General features: G+C 35.9%; 1 protein-coding gene and 1 pseudogene across 7 annotated transcripts in view; one reads left to right on the top strand and one right to left on the bottom strand.

Annotated features, from left to right (window-relative positions):
- Nucleotides 1–21,955, bottom strand: part of TBC1D15 (TBC1 domain family member 15) — an 82,156-nt gene that overhangs the window by 52,139 nt on the left and 8,062 nt on the right. For all 7 annotated transcript variants that reach the window (XM_021678580.2, XM_021678586.2, XM_021678585.2 and 4 more), the window contains exons 2-3: nucleotides 2,885–2,983; nucleotides 2,286–2,360 (exon numbers count right to left, since the gene is read on the bottom strand). In XM_021678580.2, the coding sequence (XP_021534255.1) occupies nucleotides 2,286–2,360; nucleotides 2,885–2,983 (174 nt within the window). The remainder of the gene's footprint in view (nucleotides 1–2,285; nucleotides 2,361–2,884; nucleotides 2,984–21,955) is intronic.
- Nucleotides 14,099–14,191, top strand: LOC123324991 (annotated as a pseudogene).

Below are 21,955 nucleotides of genomic sequence, written 5' to 3' on the forward strand. Positions count from 1 at the left end.
ATAAAATCTTAAAAAAAAAATTCAAGCTCTACATGTGTGTCATTACAATAACTCTCTTTATATCATCCACTCCAGAGAAATACTTACACATGTACACAAAGAGGCATATGTAAGAATTTTCATTGCAACACTGTAAAAATGAAAAACTGAAAATATCTTAATACCCATCAGTGAAGGAATGAATAAACAAACTAGGGGGTAGCCAAGGAAATACTAAGCCATAGTTTAAAAACTGATATATTTTAATATTTATTTACTCTTAAATAATAGTAAATTAAACAAAGAAGCTGCAAAACAATGTTTGCAGTGTAACTACAGGCAGCATATGCAATTAGAAACAGAGAAAAAAAACTAGGTCTAGATAGATCGATAATAAAATATGAACAGATTAAAGTCTGGAAAGATACACACTAAACAGGGACAGACGACAAGATTCTAGTCAAGCAAGACTTCAATTTCTATTGTTTCTATTATTTGAGTATTTTTACAAGAATGTATTCATATATTGCTACTGTAATTCTTTTTAAAAAGGGAAAAAGGAAAATTTGTAGGAACAGAAAGATATTATAAAGGCACAAGAAAAATTAAGAAATAGAAACAGACTGAAAAATAGAGAGGAAAACTGAATGAATGAAATCAATGAGGAGAGCTAAGCAGCATCTATAGAGCCCCACCAGCACAAAGGCTTGGAACTGGTTGATCAAGTACTTCTGGAAATTAGGATAGAGGTCAAGCTAAAAAGAAGAGTACTAACAAAAGTCCAGAAGGCTGGAGGGTTATCCATTAGAGAAAATAAAAGAGATTATTTCTGGATTACGAGAAACCAAGCACACTGAGCACAGGGGTAACACACTGAAAACAAGAATTAATTAAAAGTTCATCTACAGGGGCGCCTGGGTGGCTCAGTTGGTTAAGCATCTGCCTTTGGTGGGTCATGATCTCAGGGTCCTGGGACTGAGTCCCGCATCAGGCTCCTTGCTCAGCGGGGAGCCTGCTTCTCCCTCTGCCTGCAGCTCCCCCTGTTGTGCTCTCTCTCTGACAAATAAATACATAAAATCTTTTAAAAATAAATAGATGATAGAAAGATAGATAGATATTTTGAGAAGAAATGCAGAGAACTGAGCCTGAGTTTCAGGGTGAATTAGAGATAAAACAGAAATCTCTACCTTCCACAGTGAGTCAACACACGATACAAATGGCAAATACATAGTTATCATATAACCCAACAATCCCACTCTTAGGTTTTTAAAAGAAAAATATATATCCACACAGAAACTTGTGTATGAATGTTCATGTCAGCATTATTTATATTAACCTAAAAAATGAAAACAACACAAATATCCATCAACTAATGAATAAACAAAATGTGGTACAGTAGTTCCCCCACCCCTGACCCCATATCCACGGTTTCTCTCTTTCACAGTGTGTTACCCAAAGTCTGTTACCCGCAGTCAACAATGGTCCATCCAGAAACAGATGATCCACCTTCTGACAGTACATACATACAATTAGTAGCCTAACACTACTTCACAATGCCTACGTCATTCACCTGCCTAATTTATAAATTAAACTTTATCATAGGTATGTATAGGGACAAACATAATATGTATAGGGTTCAATAGTATCTGTGGTTTCAGGCATCCATTGGGGGTCTTAGAATGTATCCCCCATGCATAAGGGGAGACTACTGTATTTCCATAAATGCAATGTTGTTCAGCAGGCAGGCAAGAAGAAAGGCAAGAAAGAAAGCAAGAGAGAGAGAGAGAAAGAAAGAGAGAGAAAGGAAAGAAAGAAAAGAAAAAGGAGAAAGAAAAAGAAAAAGAACAAACGAACTGAGAGGTGTTATAACATGGATAAACCCTAAAAACAACAGGCTAAGAGAAAGAAGCCAGTCATGAAAGATTACATATTGTATGATTCCATTTAGATGAAATGTCCACAATAGGCAAATTCTCAGAGATAAAAAGTGGTTGCAGGAGGCTGAAGTTAACTGGGAATGAGGGGTGTACTACTAAAAGGCAGAGTTTTTCTTTTAGGAGTAATGAAAATGTTCTAAAATTAGATATTGGTGATGGTTACACAACTCAATATACTAACACCACTGAATTTATACACTTTAAAGGAGTAAATTTTATGGCATATGAATTATAGCTCAAAGAAGTTGTTTTAAAAATGGCATTCCTTACAGTGGAATGAATAAATGAATAAATGAATGATGAATGAACAACAAAAACAAAAAAATAAAAATGGCATTCCTTTAGCCACACCCTTTCTTTCTTAAGTACCTTTCCAGCATAGAGAATACTAGAAGAATCTAAAGCATCATCCAATGGTCTCCAGTCGACTATTACTTCAGCATCCTAGAGAAAGAAATTATGGACTATATTTACTAGTCAGCAATATCTTACATTCTTAGTTACCTATTTTTAATTCCCTGAACGCAAAATGAAAATTTTAAACCCTTAAATATTAGCATTTTAAATATGCAATATCACAAGTAAACCACTATTTGACAATAAATGTTATGTACATTTTTAAATTCTGCTTATTTTTCATGACAAAAATTTGTAATACTGAAACTTTTACATAAGTTTTTAATATTCCATGCCATTTTACGGGCTTATCTAAAGTATTATTTTCCTGGGGTGCCTGGCTGGCTCAGTTAGTGGAGTATGGGACTCTTGATATCAGGCTTGTAAGTTCGAGGCCCATACTGAGTGTAGAGATTACATATTTTTCAACATCATTTTCATGTTAAATTTATAACCACTGTTCAATTACGTAATTTCACCTTACACATGAAATTCAAACTTACTGATAATGCCCCGAAGATACACCACTGCCATAAACAATTATTAAATAAAATCACTTACTAAAAACATACCTTTTCTAACACACGTAATATTCCTGAAATCAAGCTGTCTTGGTCATTGGTCTTTCCACAAGATGAGTGAATATAGACCCCTTCCTGTTCATATATAATCTGGAACAACAAAAAAAGAATCACACCATTATTATTCAGTAAGATTTCGACATTTGTTAAAAAAAATTATGTATTTTCATATAATGCCTGAACCACATTTCTGACTATTTCATATATAAACGTATTATTTTAAAAATACCACTCAGGCTTAAGAGCACTTCAAATTAAGATAAACTGGAAGGTAGTCTGCTCTATGGAAGTTTGCTGGTTTAGTGATAATCACAATCTTGATCTTCTCCATAAACAAAGATGTCACAGTAATTGCTAATGTGTCTCAAGTGAATTCCACTTAAAATACATTTTTAACAAACGTTAAGCAAAATATTGGATTCAAACTGAAAAAGGCCATGAAAACATTCAAGAATAAGAACAGATGAAATACAGTACATGTTTTACTGTAAGATCATTTCAGTGTGTTTTTGTAGCACAATGGCATAGAAATTCAGGGAGTAACATGGGAATTTTAAGGAGTAATGATGAGGACTTCTAGGAACGATTAAAGTAGTTCATGCACACAAATATTTACTGAGTGCTTCTATATGTAAAAGCATGCAAAAGACTATAGCTATATAGATATGATTAAGACATGGTCCTGAACAATATCCTGTGGGAATATAAGGGAGACTGAAGCTAATTCCTGAGTAAACTGAACCATGTAAAGTTAAGTCTTGTCTTCTATTAGCAGAATATTATAAATTTAAGATTCCATTCCTGGGACCCATTTCCCAAACAATTACATTTTTTTTCATTATGAAAATAAGAGAAATAAAATAATCACTTTGAGACCTAAGTACTTTTCACATACAGAAGTTTGGAATAGAGTGTAAGTTTCTATTTATGTAGACCTCTTTTTTTTTTTTTTTAACTCCAGTATAATTAACATAGTTATATTAGTTTTAGGTGTACAACATAGTGATTCAACAATTCTATACATTACTCCGTGCTCATCATAAGTGTACTTTTTTTCTTTTTTAATTTAAATTCAATTAATTAACATATGATGTATTATTTGTTTCAGGGGTACAGGTCGGTGATTCATCAGTCTTATATAATACCCAGTGCTCATTACAACACATACCCTCTCTTAACCGTCTTCCCGTGCTTCACCCATCCCCCACCACCGGCTCTCTGGTACCCACCAGTTTGTTCTCTATATTTAAGAGCCTTGTTTTTTGTCTCTTTTTCTTTGTTCATTTGTTTTGTTTCTTAAATTCCACATATAAGTGATATCATATGGTGTCTTTCTCTAACTGGCTTATTTCACTTAGCATTACACCCTCTAGATCCATCCATGTTGTTGCAAATGCCAAAACTTCATCTTTTTATAGCTGAGTAATATTGCATTGTGTGTGTGGGAGGGTGTATATCACATCTTTTTTTTTTAAGATTTTTTTATTTATTTGACAGAGAGAGATAGAGAGCACAAGCAGGGGGAGCAGCAGAGGGAGAGGGAGAAGCAGGCTCTTCGCTGAGCAAGGAGCCCAACGCGTGGCTCGATCCCAGGACCCTAGGATCATGACCCGAGCCGAAGGCAGACACTTAACCGCTGAGCCACCCTGGTGCCCCCACAACTTCTTTACCCATTCATCTATCAATGGATACTTGGGATGCTTCCATATTTTGGCTATTGTAAATAATGCTGCTATAAACATAGGGATGCATGTATCCCTCTGAATTAGTGTTTTCATATTCTTTGGGTAAATACCCAGTAGTGGAATTACTGAATCTTATGGTAATTCTATGAATGTTTTGAGGAAGCTCCATACTGTTTTCTATAGTGGCTGCACCAGTGTGCACTCCCACCAACAGTGCACAAGGGATCCTTTTTCTCCATATCCTCGCCAATACTTGTTGTTTCTTGTGTTGTTGATTTTAGCCATTCTGACAGGCGTGAGATAATATCTCATCGTGATTTTGATTTGCATTTCCCTGATACATGATGATGAGCATCTTTTTATGTGTCTCCTGGTCATGTGTATGTCTTCTTTGGAGAAATGTCTATTTGTGTCTTCTGCCCATTTAATTGGATTATTTGGTTTCTTTGGTGTTGAGCTGCATAAGTTCTTTATTTATTTTGGATACTAAGCCTTTATCAGATGTGTCATTTGCAAATATCTTCTCCCATTCCATAGGCTGCCTTTAAGTTTTACTGATTGTTCCCTTTGCTGTGCAGAAGCTTTTTATCTTGAGGTAGTCCCAACAGTTTATTTTTTTTTTATTTTTATTTTTTTATTTTTTTTTTAAAGATTTTATTTATTTATTTGAGACAGAGAGAATGAGAGACAGAGAGCATGAGAGGGAGGAGGGTCAGAGGGAGAAGCAGACTCCCTGCTGAGCAGGGAGCCCGATGTGGGACTCGATCCCGGGACTCCAGGATCATGACCTGAGCCGAAGGCAGTCGCTTAACCAACTGAGCCACCCAGGCGCCCCCCCAACAGTTTATTTTTGCTTTTGTTTTCCTTGCCTGAGGAGACATATCTAGAAAAATGTTTTTACAAATGATGTCTAAGAAATTACTACTATGCTTTCTTCTAGGATTTATATGGTTTCAGGTCTCATATTTAGATCTTTAAACCATTTTGGTTTTATTTTTGTGTAGATTATAAGAAAATGTGTCCAGTTTCATTCTTTTACATGTAGCTGTTCAGTTTTCCCAACACCACCTGTTGAAGACACTGCCTTTTTCCCAATGCATATTCTTGCCTCCTCTGGTGAAGCTTAATTGACATGGGTTTATTTCTGGGCTTTCTGTTCTGTTCCACCCATCTGTGTGTCTATTTTTGTGCTAGTACCATACTGTTTTGATTACAACAGCTTTGCAGTATATCTTGAAATCTGAGACTGTGATATCTCCAAATTTGTTCTTTTTCAAGACTTCTTTGGCTAATCGGGGTCTTTTGCAATTCCATACAAATTTTAGGATTATTTATTTTAGTTCTATGAAAAATGCTGTTGGTATTTTGATAGGAATTGCATTAAATCTGTAGACTGCTTTGAGTAGTATGGACATTTTATATTTACCATCTCACTATTCAGAATACCATGGGAACCACCATGCAAGACAAGCACCTTCACAACCCATCACCATCACACCCTAGTTATGAATGTAAATGGGTATGCATCTTCCTGTTTTTAACTAACATTTATGGAATACTTATGCACCAGGAACTCCACACGTTATAGCTTAATCCCCCTAACCCTAGACCACAGGCTCTATAACTGTATCCTACTACATCATTAGAATGGAAAGCCCATTTGTGTTAATGAGAAAACTGAAAAAGATATTAAATAACTTGCCTAAGATCGTTGATGCAAATAGTAAGGGATGGTTAAGGAGCAGTGTGGAGATTAAAATCCAGGCAGTCGGATCCCAGAGAACTGTGCTCTTAGCTACTATGTTATAAAGTACATTACTTTTACTGTTATTCCCATGTTACGTTAGTCACTTGTGATATGAAGTTATATGTCAGGAAAAGAGTCCTTCTAGTAATCAAGATCACCAGAGAAATTCTGATCTCAAAAACCCAAGATGGCCTTCACTGAAATAGTCGTTAAGCACCGGACCAGCATTAAGCAGAAGGCAAAGACTGGGGACAGCATGAGTTGGGGAGCAGTAGAAGACAATTCTATACTGTTTCCATAAAGATAAAAACTTTTAAAGTACACAGATTTATTCACACATGTGCATAAAGATATGCTTAAAACTATTCACAGCACTATTATTTATAACATCAGGCGGGGTGAGGGAGGGAGAAAAAAAGGAAAGGGAAGTTATGAATCTAGATACCCACACAGGGGAAATGATCAAATATCTCCTGGGATAGTCATTCTATGGGGAATACTATTCAGGAATTAAGAAAGGATATGATAGATTAAATGAACAAACAAACATGGAAAAAACTGCCAATTATATATAGTATGATGACATTTATGTATTTTTAAAAGCTTCTCTAAATTGCTCTAAAATACCCAGAACAAGTTCTGGAAGGACACACTTTAAGCTGTTAACAGAGATTACTTGTGAAAGAGAATGGGATATGGAAAGGCTGAAAGAAAACTGTAACAGTCTATGTTAATGCCTCTAACATACTTGAATATTTCAAAGCTAAAATACAGTTACACATTGCTTAGTAATAAAAAATAATTTTAATAAGTAAAAAAGGAAATTGCAGAAGTATAAACTATAACCTTTCCAGACTTCAATTTATCAATTTTCAAAACAAGAGGTTAAACTAGATAATTATATCTGGGGCCACAATATGAAGTTAAGGGAAAGAAATCCGTTAAAATCTCAAGCTTTAGTGAGAAATAGATCAGAGACATGTCTGGAAACTACATGTTAGCATACTTTCACCTAAGTCTCAGCTAAAACAATAATCAAGAGCTTCATAGTTCTCCCGTCGCCTGGGTGGCTCTGTTGGTTAAGCCTCCGATTCTTGGTTTCAGCTCAGATCATGATCTCATGGATCAAGGGATCAAGCCCCACATCAGGCTCCCTGCTCAGTAGGGAGTCTGCTTGAAATTCTCTCCCTCTGCCCGCCCCCCCAAAAAGAGCTTCATAGTTCTCATAGTAGAAAAAAGGACACTCATTTTGCCCAGAAAAGTTTGGTATCATTAACAATGCAATCTAAAATTCTGTGATACTATTAACACTAAACAGACTCTGGAACCTTAATAAAGTAAGTGAATCCTAAAGAACCAAATAAAACACTTTACCTAACTGAAGCACATAAGAAGAGTTCCTTACTTTCTTTCCCATGCATATATTGGTCAAGTGTTGCCTATTCTCTTTTTCATTTAAGAAAAAGTTGAGATTCCTAAGTAATTTCACTGAGAAAATATTTAAAAAGCATTAAAGTACCAGGCACCTTACAAAAAAAATCCAAGCTGCACTCATTCTGGGTTCTGTCCTTAACTCTTTAGCACTTTCTGGGGAACAAATTACACGTCCAAAAATCCACAACTCCAAACCCAGACTTGTACTGTCTTTAGAAAGCAGTCATATTCAGCTTTCTAATTTGAAGGGTGTGATGTTAATCAATACAAATTATTAATCCTGCCAGAAATAGAATGAAATTAATAAACTTACCTTCCTGAGCTCCTAAACCTTATGAAGTCTTATGAGACTTACAGGGACCAAACAAACTAGTTACATCAGTACATAATTTACTTCAAATAGTAAACAACTAAATGATAAGTTTTAACTATTTATTGTTTTCAAAACACTCCGATCTTATTTAATCCTCAGAGCCAAATTGAATGTCTCAGAAATAGACTTTATTTCCATCTCCATCTTACAGAAGAATAAACTGAGAAACAAAGCGGTTCAGTGACTTTACTCAAGACCACATGCATACCAAAGAAAGGAGTGGATTTCAGATTTCCCAATACCTTCATCCATTAAATTTCAACTGTTATTGCCTCAAGAAACTACCAGAAAAATTTCACATGGCTTCCCTAGAGGAAAGCAGTTTCTGAAATTGCTTAGATGTACAAAATGATGCTGCTTAGGACTAAAAATAATTTTTAAATGTCTTTCATTTATAAATCAATGCAGCAGCTAACTACTTAATAATCTGGCCGTTAAACAAAAATCTTTGGTTTTAACCCCTCTGTAATTCTAAATATTATACACAAAAAGCTAGTACTCTCTTTTATATCATCTTCGTTTGAATCATTCATTTTAATATAGTCCTTCACTCTATTTTTGCGGGAATGATTTTACTTATTTTTTTATTTACAGCATATGTCTGTTCATCACTCAAGCTTCTGAGTACATGTGCCTAATAAAATACAACTCTACAGGTATCAACTACCTTCAATAGCTCAAAACACAAAAACAGAAGTCCAACTAAAATTCTGATCTTACACAATATAAAAATGGTATTTCTTCTTCATTAGACTCTATAAGTGAATTGATTCCTGAGGAGTATCTTTCTGCCATAGGACATTTTGCTTCCTATCTTCATCAATAGTAATAATTAGAATTTGAAAAGCTATCTCCAAGCTTGTTTGATATGAAAAATTATTTCGCTACAGGGAATAATTATGATATCAGGAATTTCATCTGAGGCAATACATTTAGTAAAACAGGTTTCCAATTTCTTTACTCTGGTTTTGTTCATAATCTCTAATGCAAAATAAAAAGAAAAGTTAAAATGCTATTATGAGCATGTAATATTCTATTATGCATTACTTTACACAGCATTTGTATGTTATCACATTTGATCCTCATAACACAATTAGATATGTGTTATCATTCCCACTTTGTAACTGAGAAAAAATGCAAGGGAAGTTAAGTGATTTGATCAAGGTTCTTCCACTAGTCTGGGGTTGAGATCCAGAAATCTGCTCTGACATGTTTTATTTGTCCAAAGGGTACACAATGACAAGCCAATCAACATAAGTGCAGTATATAAAGACACTAGCAAAATTATTCCAGTATACTATGGCTCATATTCCAATCCGAAGAAGTCAGCAATTACCAATGCTGTAAACATAAGTAGGTCCTCTGTGCTACAGGAAGCAAAGAAAGGACACCAGCAATGCCTCTCTTTCTACTACCTGAGATTTGAGACAAGATGAAGAGTTCATACGAATAGGAAAAAAATGTAAGTCAGAAAGAAAAACAAGAAAAAATCATATTCCAATGAGGTAAAGGGCAAATAAAACTAATGTCAGGAAGTTGGCAAATGGTATATTTGCTGCTGAAGCAAGCACAGGAAGCTGGGAATGTAGAGCTAGGAGAAGAAAAAGACTGAGACAAAAGTCTGCACTACTAGAGATGACAGCACGTTTGAGACTCCTTGAGTTATCCACACCAAGCACCACAAATAGGAACACAATGTACAGGCAGTAAAGACATCCCATGATTGCTACCCTAAGGACAAAGGCACTGACTGAATGTAAAAATATAACAGCCTAATCATTTCTCTAGCACACATATCTGAGATACTGTAAAAAGTCTATGTCAGATTCTCCAAGCCTAATAACTCACAAATTTATGATATTCTATAACAGAACAAATTATATGGCAAAAACACATCTGTGATACATCTCTAATGAAGATATAAATGGTGCTTTCACTTCATCTTCCAGTTTATTTGGCAGGGAAAATAAAGTATGAAAACTGTACACAATAGGATATACAGTTGTCAAAATCAGGATTTGGGTGGTTTGGGGTAGTTTTGGGTTTTGGTTTTTGAACCATGATTCCTGTATGGTCCAATTTCTCGAAATCAAGAAATACCGTGTTTGGGTGGTTTGGGGTAGTTTTGGGTTTTGGTTTTTGGACCATGATTCCTGTATGGTTCAATTTCTCGAAATCAAGAAATACCGTGTTAAAATGAAACAGGAGAATAAACAAACTACCTAAGGAAAAATAAATATCAAATACCATAAAAGACAAAAGGTGCAAGACTGAGGAAAAAAAAGAACTGAAAGAAGTATCCAGTAATACTAAGTAGAGAACATAAAAGAAGAACTGAAATACAAACCAAAAAAAGACAGGACAGCAGTGTTTAAAAAATGCTAGTACCAATAACGAAATGCAAGAAAGTAAGTACTACAAAAGTTAGGGCAGTGGTTACTTGGGGGAAAAGGGTACATGGAAGATCTTCTGGAGTGGCTGTAAAGGTCTATTTCTTGACTGAAGTGGTGGTTACAAGGATGTCTGCCTTATGAAGTTATAGACGTATCATTTCTCTGTAAATAAGTTTTGTTTTACAACCAAAATGCTAAAAATCACTGGTAATAAAAGCAAAATGTGCAGTTTTACAAACAATTTAAACCAAATCTCATAGCTAGTGGAGGAATACTGTCAGATGGAAATCATGACATGAATTCAACAATGAAAGGACATACACTGAGGAAACTAAACAGAAGGATACATCAAGCAGATTTGAGGGAATAGCACCACCTACCACTACACATACCAGCAAAATAAAAGGAAGGGAAGGAGGGGAAAGAATGTTATCTTTACAGAGATTATACACAGACTACCAATGAAATAGGGAAAAAAGATACTTTCATATCAATTACAAACTGGCATAAACCCACTCTTATAGAGGTGATGATGACCTTCAGCTACCCATATATCTACGTGACATTCTCTAAATACTTAGCACCTGATAAAATTCTTGAATGTCTTGTTGACAACATCACCTCTCAGAAAACACAGAGCAAAAGAAAACCAATACAGATAACAAGAATGAAATGGTTATTACAAAAACTGGAAGAGGGGCACCTGGGTGGCTCAGTCAGTTAAGCGTCTGCCTTCGGCTTGGTTCATGATCTCAGGGTCCTGGGATAGAGCCCCACGTCAGGCTCCCTGCTCAGAAAGGAGTCTGCTTCTCCCTCTTCCTCTGCCCCTCTCCACTGCTCATGTGTGCGCTCCACCTCTCTTGCTCTCTCTCTCTCAAATAAGTCTTTAAAAACAAAAAAAAAAACAAACAACAAAAAAACCTCTGGAAGAAAAAGATCTCAGAGTTCCTAACAACCAAGGAAACAAACTTGGAACACAGTCAAATACTCAGCCTGAGCCTGAGAAAAAAAAAAAAATACATAGCAGAAATAGGTATTAATCCCACCAAAAACAGAGGGGAAAAAACCCTATAATATACATGCAGCCAAGATAGAGCGAAAGAGACTGGATTTACCCTCTCACCAGAAAACAAAAACAAAAACAAAAAAGCAAGCAAGCCAACCAAACGTTTGAAACAGTTTGTTTTTTGTTTTGTTTTGTTTTGTTTATCAAGTAATGAAAGACAGTGACTGCTCAAAGGAAACAAATGAGGTGAGCCATACAACTGCAGGAGCTTACTGTCTTGAGAGAGTTTCTAGCTGGCAAAGGGAGAGAAAACCCAGACAATACCTAGTAGTCTCCTGGAGTTGAGGACATAGAGCTGGGAATTGGGGGAGGCCAAGACAGAGTTCACAGGACAGAGTCCCAGGGAAGAGAGAAGGGCACAGAGAACTCAAAAGAGATCTGCAGAGGTCCATCCCTGAGTAGCCAGCAGAGTACTGGTCAGTGCATGTGTATCAGTAATTTACATTAAATTAACTAAGGCTAGGGGGGAAAGTCACTTAAAATTATTAGAAGAAACAATATGCAAGCTCACACAGAACTATTCCCACCAGAGTGGGAAACTTCATAATTCCCAGGGCACTGGATAAAGTACTCAGAACAGCCTAGCCTCAGCAGTGGGGAAAAATTAGTTCCACATTAAATGCTGTGCTGTACCCATCTAACAAAGTTTAAAAACAAGACCCAAAACTGTTGGTTTCCACATAACAGGATAATACATAAATACATAAATATCTACAACCAACAAGATAAAATTCACAAGAGCTAACATCTAGTAAAAAAAATTTACCAGGCACACTAACAGGAAAATTTGATCCTAATGAGCAGGAAAATCAACCAATTAAATATGACCCCAAATGACATAAAAAATAGAATTAGCAGAGAAGAATATTAAAGCATTATTATAACTGAATTGGATATAGTCAAGATTCTAGAAAAAGTCAGAAATCACTAAGAAGACATCAAAAATATAAAAAACACCCAGTGAACTTCTAGAGAAGAAAACTTCAATGTAAAATGAAAAATACACTAAAAGGAGTAATGGCAGATTAGACATCACAGAAGAATAATGAACCTCAAGTTACAGCAATAGAAACTATATACACACAGGAAAAAAAAGACTGAGAAAAGGTGAAGAGAGCATCAATGAGCTGCAGGAAAACTTGAGGTGGTCTAATATACATATAATTGAAGTACTTGAAGATGATGAAGAGGAGAAACAGAAAAAGATCTCTTTTGAAAAAATAACTGCAGACATTTCTCCAAATTTGATGAAGACTAATAAACCCACAGATCTAAACACCCCAATGAACTCAAAATTGCAAGAATCACAAAGAGAACTATATATAGGTACATCATAATCAAATTGTACAAAATCAGTAATATACAGAAAATCTTGAAATCAGCCAGAGGAAAGAAAAATGTTAAATATAACGAGTTCAGCAGATTTCTTTTTAGAAACAAGACTAGAAAACAATGAAGAAACACTTTTTTCTTTTTAACCACGTTACTAAGATATGATTGACATGAATTTAATGTGTACAATTTTTTTAAAAAGATCTAATTTATTTATTTGACAGAGAGAGAGTATAAGCAGGGGGAGTGGCAGGGAGAGGGAGAAGGAGGCTCCCGCTGAGCAGAGAGCCCGATGTGGGGCTCAATCCGGGGACCCTGGGATCATAAGCTGAGCCAAAGGCAGACAGCCAACAGAGCCACCCAGGCACCTCTAATGTGTATGATTTTTAAAAAGATTTTATTTATTTGAGATAGAGAAGGCACACGCACACACGCACATGCAGGAGCAGGGATGGGGTGGAGGGAGAGGGAAAAACAGGCTCCCTGGGAGCGTGGACGCGGGGCTCAGTCCCAGGACTCTGAGATCATGACCGGAGCCGAAGGCAGATGTTTAACCAACTGAGCCACCCAGGCGCCCCTTTAATGTGTATGATTTGGTAATAAGTCTGGGGATAAGGATACACCCATGATACCATCATCATCAAACCATAAACATATCCATCACCTCTCAATGCTTCTTCCTATCTCCTTGGAACATCTTGAAAGTATTGAAAGGAAAACATTGTTAACCTATAATTTTACATGCAGAGAAAATATCTTTCAAAAAAAGAAGATAAAATACTTTTTCAGACATATAAAAGCTAAAAAAGGGGCGCCTGGGTGGTTCAGTCGATAAGCGTCTGCCTTCGGCTCAGGTCATGATCCCAGGGTCCTAGGATCGAGTCCCACATCGGGCTCCCTTGCTCAGCAGGAAGCCTGCTTCTCCCTCTCCCACTCCCCCTGCTTGTGTTCCTGCTCTCGCTATCTCTCTCTCTGTCAAATAAATAAAATCTTTAAAAAAAATTCCATCACCATCAGACCTACACTACAAAAAATGTTAAAGGAAGTCTTTCAGGCAGAACAAATTATACTAGAAGGAAATCTGAATCTACACACAGAAATGAAAGCCACCCAAAATAGTTAACTATGTGGATAAACACATTTTATTTCTTGTTAATCAAATCTCTTTGTTTAAAGTGTAAGTAGAATGCAGCACATAAACTAAAATTGGAACAATACACAGAGAAGATTAGGATGACATGGAAATTCGTGAAGTGTTCCATATTTTTTCACTATATTGTACACCTGAAACTAATATAACACTTTATGTTAACCATAGCAGAATTTTTTTTTCTTTTTTTTATGTTCAGTTAGCCGACATATAGTAATATCATTAGTTTTTGATGTAGTGTTCAACCATTCATTAGTGGCGTATAACACCCAGTGCTCATTATAACATGTGCCCTCCTCAATACCCATCACCCAATTACCCCATTCCCCCCCCTACCCCCCTTCCCTCTGCAACCCTCAGTTTGTTTCCTGGAGTCCAGAGTCTCTCATGGTTTGTCTCCCTCCCTGATTTCTTCCCATTCAGTTCTCCCTCCCTTACCCCATGGTCCTCTGCGCTATTCCTTATGTTCCATATGAGTGAAACCATATGATAACTGTCTTTCTCTGCTTTCTCTCACTTAGCAAAATACCCTCCAGTTCCATCCACATCGATGCAAATGATAGGTATTCATCCTTTCTGATGGCTGAGTAATATTCCATTGACCATACCAGAATTTAAAATAAAAGAGAAAAAAAGAAAGCACAACTAGATAAATGCACGTATATCTTTGTTTTGTGGGTCTGTAACACAGGCAAAGTAAAATAAAAATAACACAAAGGTCAGGAGAAGAGAAATGGAAGTATATTATTCTAAGTTCTTATACTTTACGCCAAGTAGTATAACTCTCGAAGATAAATGTTAAATGTTAAAGATGTAGAAGTTAAGGTAAGTTAAAGTAGTAAAGATGTATACTATAAGCCCTAAAGCAATTTCTAAAATAAGAGATATAGCTAATAAGTCAACAAAGGAAGTAAACGTGGAATAATTAAAACTACTCTGTTAATCACAAAGAAGGCAGAAATAGAAAATGAAACAAAGAAAAGATGGGACAAATAGACAACAAATAGCAAAATGACAGATTTAAATTTAACCACATCAGTAATTGCATTAAATGTAAATCATCTAAAGACTCCAACTAAAAAGAGGCTGTCAGACTGGATAAAAAATAAAACCAAACTCTATGCTACCTAAAAATATTTTAAATATAGAGACAAACAGGTTTAAAAAAAAAGAAAGATATATCACACTAACACAATCAAAAGAAAGCTAGAATGGCTATATTAGTATCAGACAAAAGTAAATTTCATAGCCAAAGAAATATTAGCAGGTATAAGGATAATTTCAGAATGATAAGGTAGTCTATACATCAATACAATCTAACAACCCTAAATGTTTATGCACCTAACAACAGAATTTCAAAAATTTTAAACATAAACTGATAGAACTGCACAAATAAACAAATCCACAGTTAAGAGTCAGATTTCAACACACCTCTTTCAGTAACTCCTAAAACAGCTGACAAAATATCAGTCACAATGTAACAACTTGACCTGATTGGCACTTACAGAACACTCTACCCAACAACAGAATACACTTTCTTTTCAACTGTATACAAAACATCTACCAAGACAGATCATATTTTGGACCATAAAACAAATCTCAGCATATTTAAGAGTTCAAGTATATTATGTGACAACGATAGAATTAAATTACAAATCAGTGAATGAAATATCTTCAGAACATTCCCACATATCTAGAAATTAGTAACATACTTCTAAATAATCCAAGGGTCAAAGAAAAAAATCAAAAGGGAAATTAGGAAAAATGTGAACTGAATGAAAATACAAACACAGGGACACCTGGGTGGCTCAGCCGGTTAGGCGTCTGCCTTCGGCTCAGGTCATGATTTCAGGGCTCTGGGATGGAGCCCCACGTCAGGCTCCCTGCTCGGTGGGGAGCCTGACTCTCCCTCTCCCTCTGTGCCTCCCCCACCGCCCCCCCCCACTCATGCTCTCTCTACCTCAAAAAAATAAATAAAAGCTTAAAGAAAACGCAAACACATATAAAAATTTATGCAGTGTCAGGGTACCTGGGTGGCTCAGTCGATTGGGCGTCTGTCTTCAGCTCAGGTCATGATCCCAGGGTCCTGGGATCGAGCCCCTCATCGGGCACCCTGCTCAGCAGGAAGTCTGCTTCTCCATCTTTCCCCTGCCCCCACCCCGCTCGTGCTCTCTCTCTCTCTCCCAAATAAATAAATGAATAATCTTTAAAGAAAAAATTTGTGCAGTGTCACTAAGCAGTGCTTAGTGAGTGGGAAATGTATAGCACTACATGCCTTTATTAGAAAAGAAAAAAGGCCTCAAATTAATGACCTCAGCTTCTAACTTAAGATACTAGAAAAAGAATTGCAAATGAAACCCAAAGTAAGCAGAAAGAAATAACGATCAGAGAAGAAATCAATAAAAATACAAAAAAGAAAAATGGGGGAGGGGGAAATCAATGAAACCAAAAACTACTTCTTTAAGAATAAAACTGGTAAAACTCTAGCCAGACTGATAAGGAAAAAACAAAAGACACAAATTAACCAATATTAAGAATTAGAGCATTAACATCACTACAGATTTACACAGAAAAAAGATACCACGAAAAAAAAAGGGAAAAAAGATACTAAGAAATTTCTTGACCTTAGACTAATAAATTTGACAACTTAGAAAAAACAGATAAATTCCTTAAGAGACAAAGCTATCAAAGCTCACTCAAGATGAAATAGATAACCTGAGTAGCCCAGTATCAATTAAGGAAATTGAATTTGTAGTTAAAAACCTTAAGACAAAGAAAATTCCAGGCCCAGATGCTTCTACTGATGAATTTTGCCAAATATTTATAGAAGTAATACCAACCCTACACAAACTCTTTCAGAAAACTGAAGAGTAACTTCCCAACCATTCTATGAGGCCAGCATTATTACCCTGACACCAAAATGAAACTAAAACATTACAAGAATATAAAACTATAGACCAATATATCTCATGAACTTAGATGCAAAAATTCTAAACAAAATTTAGCAAACTGAATCCAACAATATGCAAAAATGAAAATACTTCATGACCAAGTGGGGTTTACCCTACTTGAGGTTGGTTTAATATTCAAAAATCAATCCCTGTAAATTCACCATAGTGAAAAAAATTTTAAAGAATAACCATATGATCTTGGGGCACCTGGGTGGCTCAGATGGTTAAGCATCTGCCTTCGGCTCGGGTCATGATCCCAGGGTCCTGGGATCAAGCCCCATGTCCGGCTCCTGGCTCAGCAGGGAGCCTGCTTCTCCCTCTGCCTCTCCCCCTGCTCGTGCTCTCTCTCTCTCTGTATCTCTGTGTCTCGAATGAATAAATATTTTTTTAAAAATTAAAAAAAAAAAAGAATAACCATATGATTTTTTTTTTTTTAAGATTTTATTTATTTGAGAGAGAGAGACACAGCAAAAGAGGGAACACAAGCAGGGGGAGAGGGAGACGCAGGCTCTCCGCCGAGCAGGGAGCCTGATGCAGAGCTCGATCCCAGAACCCTGGGATCATGACCTGAGCCGAAGGCAGACGCTTAACGACTGAGCCACCCAGGCGCCCTAACCATATGATCTTAAAAGGTGCAGAAAAAGCATTCAACAAAATCCAACATCCATTTCTGACAAAAACTCTCAGCAAATTAAGAATAGAAAGAACCTTTCTCAGTCTGATAAAAGGCACCTATGAAACACTAGAGCTGATACCACATATCATATAAAGACTGAATGTTTTTTTCCTAAGATCAAGAACAAGATAAGGGTGTCCAGTCTTACTACTCTGTTCAACACTGTACTTGAGGTTTTAGATATCACAATAAAGAAAAAATAAAAGACATCTATATTGGAACAAAGAAGTAATACAACTTATTTGCAGATGACATGATTGTCTATGTAGAAAATCCAGTAGAATCTACAAAAAAGCTACTAAAACTACGTGAATTTATTATTATTTTTTTAAAGATTTATTTATTTGACGGAGAGAGACACAGCAAGAGAGGGAACACAAGCAGGGGTAGTGGGAGAGGGAGAAGCAGGCTTCCCACCGAGCAGAGAGCCCGAAGCGGGGCTCGATCCCAGGACCCTGGGATCATGATCTGAGCCGAAGGCAGACACTTAACGACTGAACCACCCAGGCGCCCCCTAAGTGAATTTATTTACAAGAATCCAGGACTCAAGATCAATATACAAAAATCAACTATATATTAATATATAAATATAAATATATATTAAATACAGCATTTACAATAACATCAAAAACTATCAGGTACTCAGATATAAATCTTCTTATTTAAATGCAATTAGCCAACATATAGTACATCATTAGTTTCAGATGTAGTGTTCAATAATTCAATAATTTATCAGTTTCATATAACACCCAGTGCTCATCACATCACATGCCCTCCTTAATGACTATCACCCAATTACCCCAGCCCCCCACCTACCTCCCCTCCAGCAACCCTGTTTGTTTCCTATGTTTCCTCATGGTTTGTCTCCCTCTCTGATTTCTTTCCATTCCATTTTCCCTCCCTTCCCCTATGATCCTCTATGCTGTTTCTTATATTCCACATATAAGTGAAACCACATGACAACTATCTTTCTCTGCTCACTTATAAATCTAAAAGATATGCAAGACTTCTAAACTGAAGATTATAAACGTATTTGAGAGAAATGAAAGAAGACCTAACTTACATACAAAATACACCATGTTCATGGCTCAGGAGAATCATATTGCTAAGATGTCCATTCTCCCCCAAACTGACCTCTAGATTGATTGCAATGCCAATCAAAATCCCAGCAGGCTCTTTTGGAGATATTAACAAGCTGATTCTAAATTTGGTGGAAATTCAAAGGACCTAGAATAATCAAATCAGCCTTGAAAGAGAATAATGGTGAAGCACTGACATACCTCACTATAAGACTCAATATAAATCTATAGTAATCAAGAAAATGTATTATTGATGTAAAGAAAAATAAACAGACTGACAGTACAGAATAAAGAGTTCAAAAATCCACATATATATATATATGGTAAATTTATTTTTGACAAAAGTACAAAAGCAATTCAGCAAAGAATAGTCTTTTCAATAGCACTTGAAAAACTGTTCTTCAGTGTGCAAAAAATAAACTTCAATCCATATACTGCACCACATACACAAATTAAATTGAAATGGGTCACAGATTTAAAGGTAAAAAGTAAATCTACGGGGGTTCTTGGGTGGCACAGTCAGCTAAGCATCTGACTCTTGGTTTAGGCTCGGGTCGTGATCTCAGGGGGGTGAGATCAAGCTCCATGTCAGACACCACACTCAGCAGGAGTCTGCTTGAAATTCTCTCTCTCCCACTGCCCCTTCCTAAACTGTGCTTGCATGCATGTGCTCTCTCTTTCAAATAAATAAATTAAAAAAAACAAAACAAAACCTACAAAATTGAGGAAGAAAACATAGGTGATAATCTTATGGCCTTGGTTCAGCAAAAATTTTTTAGAAATGACACCAAAAGCATAAAAGAAAAAAACTGACACATCAACAAAATTGAACACTTCTGCTCTTTAAAAGACATTATCAAGCAAATGAAAAGCCAAGGCTCAGGCAGGGAAAAGACATTTGCAAATCACATCACATATCTAATAAAGGACCTATATCCAGAACATAAGAACTCTCAAAACTCAGTAACGAGAAAATGAGTAACACAGTTTAAAATGGGGAAAAGATATGAACAGACACTTCACCAAGGAAGATATAGGGATGGCATAAAACTACATGAAAAGATGCTCAACATCATTAATCATTAGGGAAATGCAAATTGAAACCATAATGAAATACTACACATCTATTACAATGGCTATAATTAAAAAGACTAACATGCCAAATGTTGACAGAGATGTGGAACAGTTGGGACTTTCATACACCACAGTGAGAATGTAAAAATGGTACATCTACTTGGGAAAATAGTTTGGCAGTTTCTTAAAATGCTAAGCGTGCAACTAACATGATCCAGCCATTCTACTCCGTGGTATCTGCCCAAGAAAACAGAAAGCATCTGTTCATACAAAGACTATACCAATTTTCGTAGAAGCTCTATTTGTAACAGCCAAAAGTAGAAAAAAATCCAAATGTCTATCAACAGGTTAATGAATGAACAAATCTTGGTATACCCATACAATGGAATACTATTTGGCAATAAAAATGAATAAACTAATTATACATGCAATATTAATGAATCTCAAAATAAATATGCTGAATTTATATGAAATTCTAGAAAATGTAAACTAATCTATAGTGATAAAAAGTGATAAAAAGAAGCTCAGTGGTTGCCTATGGACAAGGTAAAAGTAGTGATAGATTACTGTGAGTCAAGAGGAAACTGACAGAAATATCATCATCTTGATTGTGTTGATGGGTTCACAGTATACACATGCGTAAGTTATCAAATTACACACTGTATGTATAACTTATGACAATAAGTTGTAACTTATTGTCAATTGTACCTCAAACTGTATGAAAAATATTTTACATGAAAGGTCTATTGTTTTAAACTGTAAAACCCCATATAAAGGTAAATACGTAAATAGATAGTTCCCTTAAAAAAAAAAAAAAAGAAAAGGGAAGTTGATCCTGCCTCAAAATAAAAATGAGATTACACCCTGTTTTCATTGCAGATTAGGTGTCCATAGGGAGCAAACAACTATCAACAAAGACTTGCCACTTAGTGGTATTAAGCTAATTATATAAAACTGATTCAAACTGAAACTTTTATTAGGCACTTATTACGTGCCAGACATCATGAAGAACAGAAAATAAACAAGATAAAGTTCCTTGCATGTACCTGGCAATGTTATAAAAAAGGTAAAATCTTTACACAAACTAGAATATTCTAAGCACTACCCACCCTCTTGGGAGGGGGAGGAAAAGAACAATGTATTAAAGTACTAAAAAAAGGAGAAAAGTTGTTCATTTGGAATAAAACTGCCTCATGCCCTCCAGGATCTTATCTGTTCTTAAATATTTGCTAAGATGCCTAAGCAGGTAAGTATATTTATAAAACTCTCAGTGATGATGGCCTGCTGATGGCAAAACAAACTGCACATTTTTTTCCTTTAGCAAAGGAACTCCGCCAGATATAACTTATTAAAAGAACTCTAGACCACAGCAAATGTTTTAGAATAAACTTGATGACCTCTAATTTAGCAAAAGTTAAAATTAAAAGGCAAAAATGAGGAAGGCAAACAGATAAATTCACCTTTCTAGATAAACCGAAATGTACTTGGGACTATCCAACTCAAGACCATGCTACTTTCTGACAAAAAAAGCTGGAAAAGATAAGTTGCACAACACACCAGCAAGTAATTTTTTATATTGTTCCTACACTTGAGTGGGATGGGATTGGATTTTTATTTGTATTATTATCATAATCTTTATTTTCAAAATTTTACAATTCAACCCAGCTTTTTAAAATTTACTATTAAGCTTAGGGGTAAAATTCTTGCCCTAAGTATCTGTTTAAACATGTTAATCCAACACCTACTATGCATAACATACATTCTTGAACTGTAGTAGCTATGTTAATTTTATAAGCTAAATTGAACAACAAAAAAAGTTTTAAAAATTCAGTTTCTTTAAAACCATTAAGCAGGGGGCGCCTGGGTGGCTCGGTTGTTAAGCATCTGCCTTCAGCTCAGGTCATGGTCCCAGGGTCCTGGGAGCCCCACATCGGGCTCCTGCACAGCGGGAAGCCTGCTTCTCCCTCTCCCACTCCCCCTGCTTGTGTTCCCTCTCTCACTGTCTCTGTCAAATAAATAAATAAATAATCTTTAAAACCATTAAGCATATTGAAAATTTAAACTTTGGTTAGAGAAGGTTACCCCCACAAAATACCAGAGTG

The sequence above is a fragment of the Neomonachus schauinslandi genome, chromosome 5 (genome assembly GCF_002201575.2).
Source record: "Neomonachus schauinslandi chromosome 5, ASM220157v2, whole genome shotgun sequence".
Classification (NCBI taxonomy): domain Eukaryota; kingdom Metazoa; phylum Chordata; class Mammalia; order Carnivora; family Phocidae; genus Neomonachus; species Neomonachus schauinslandi.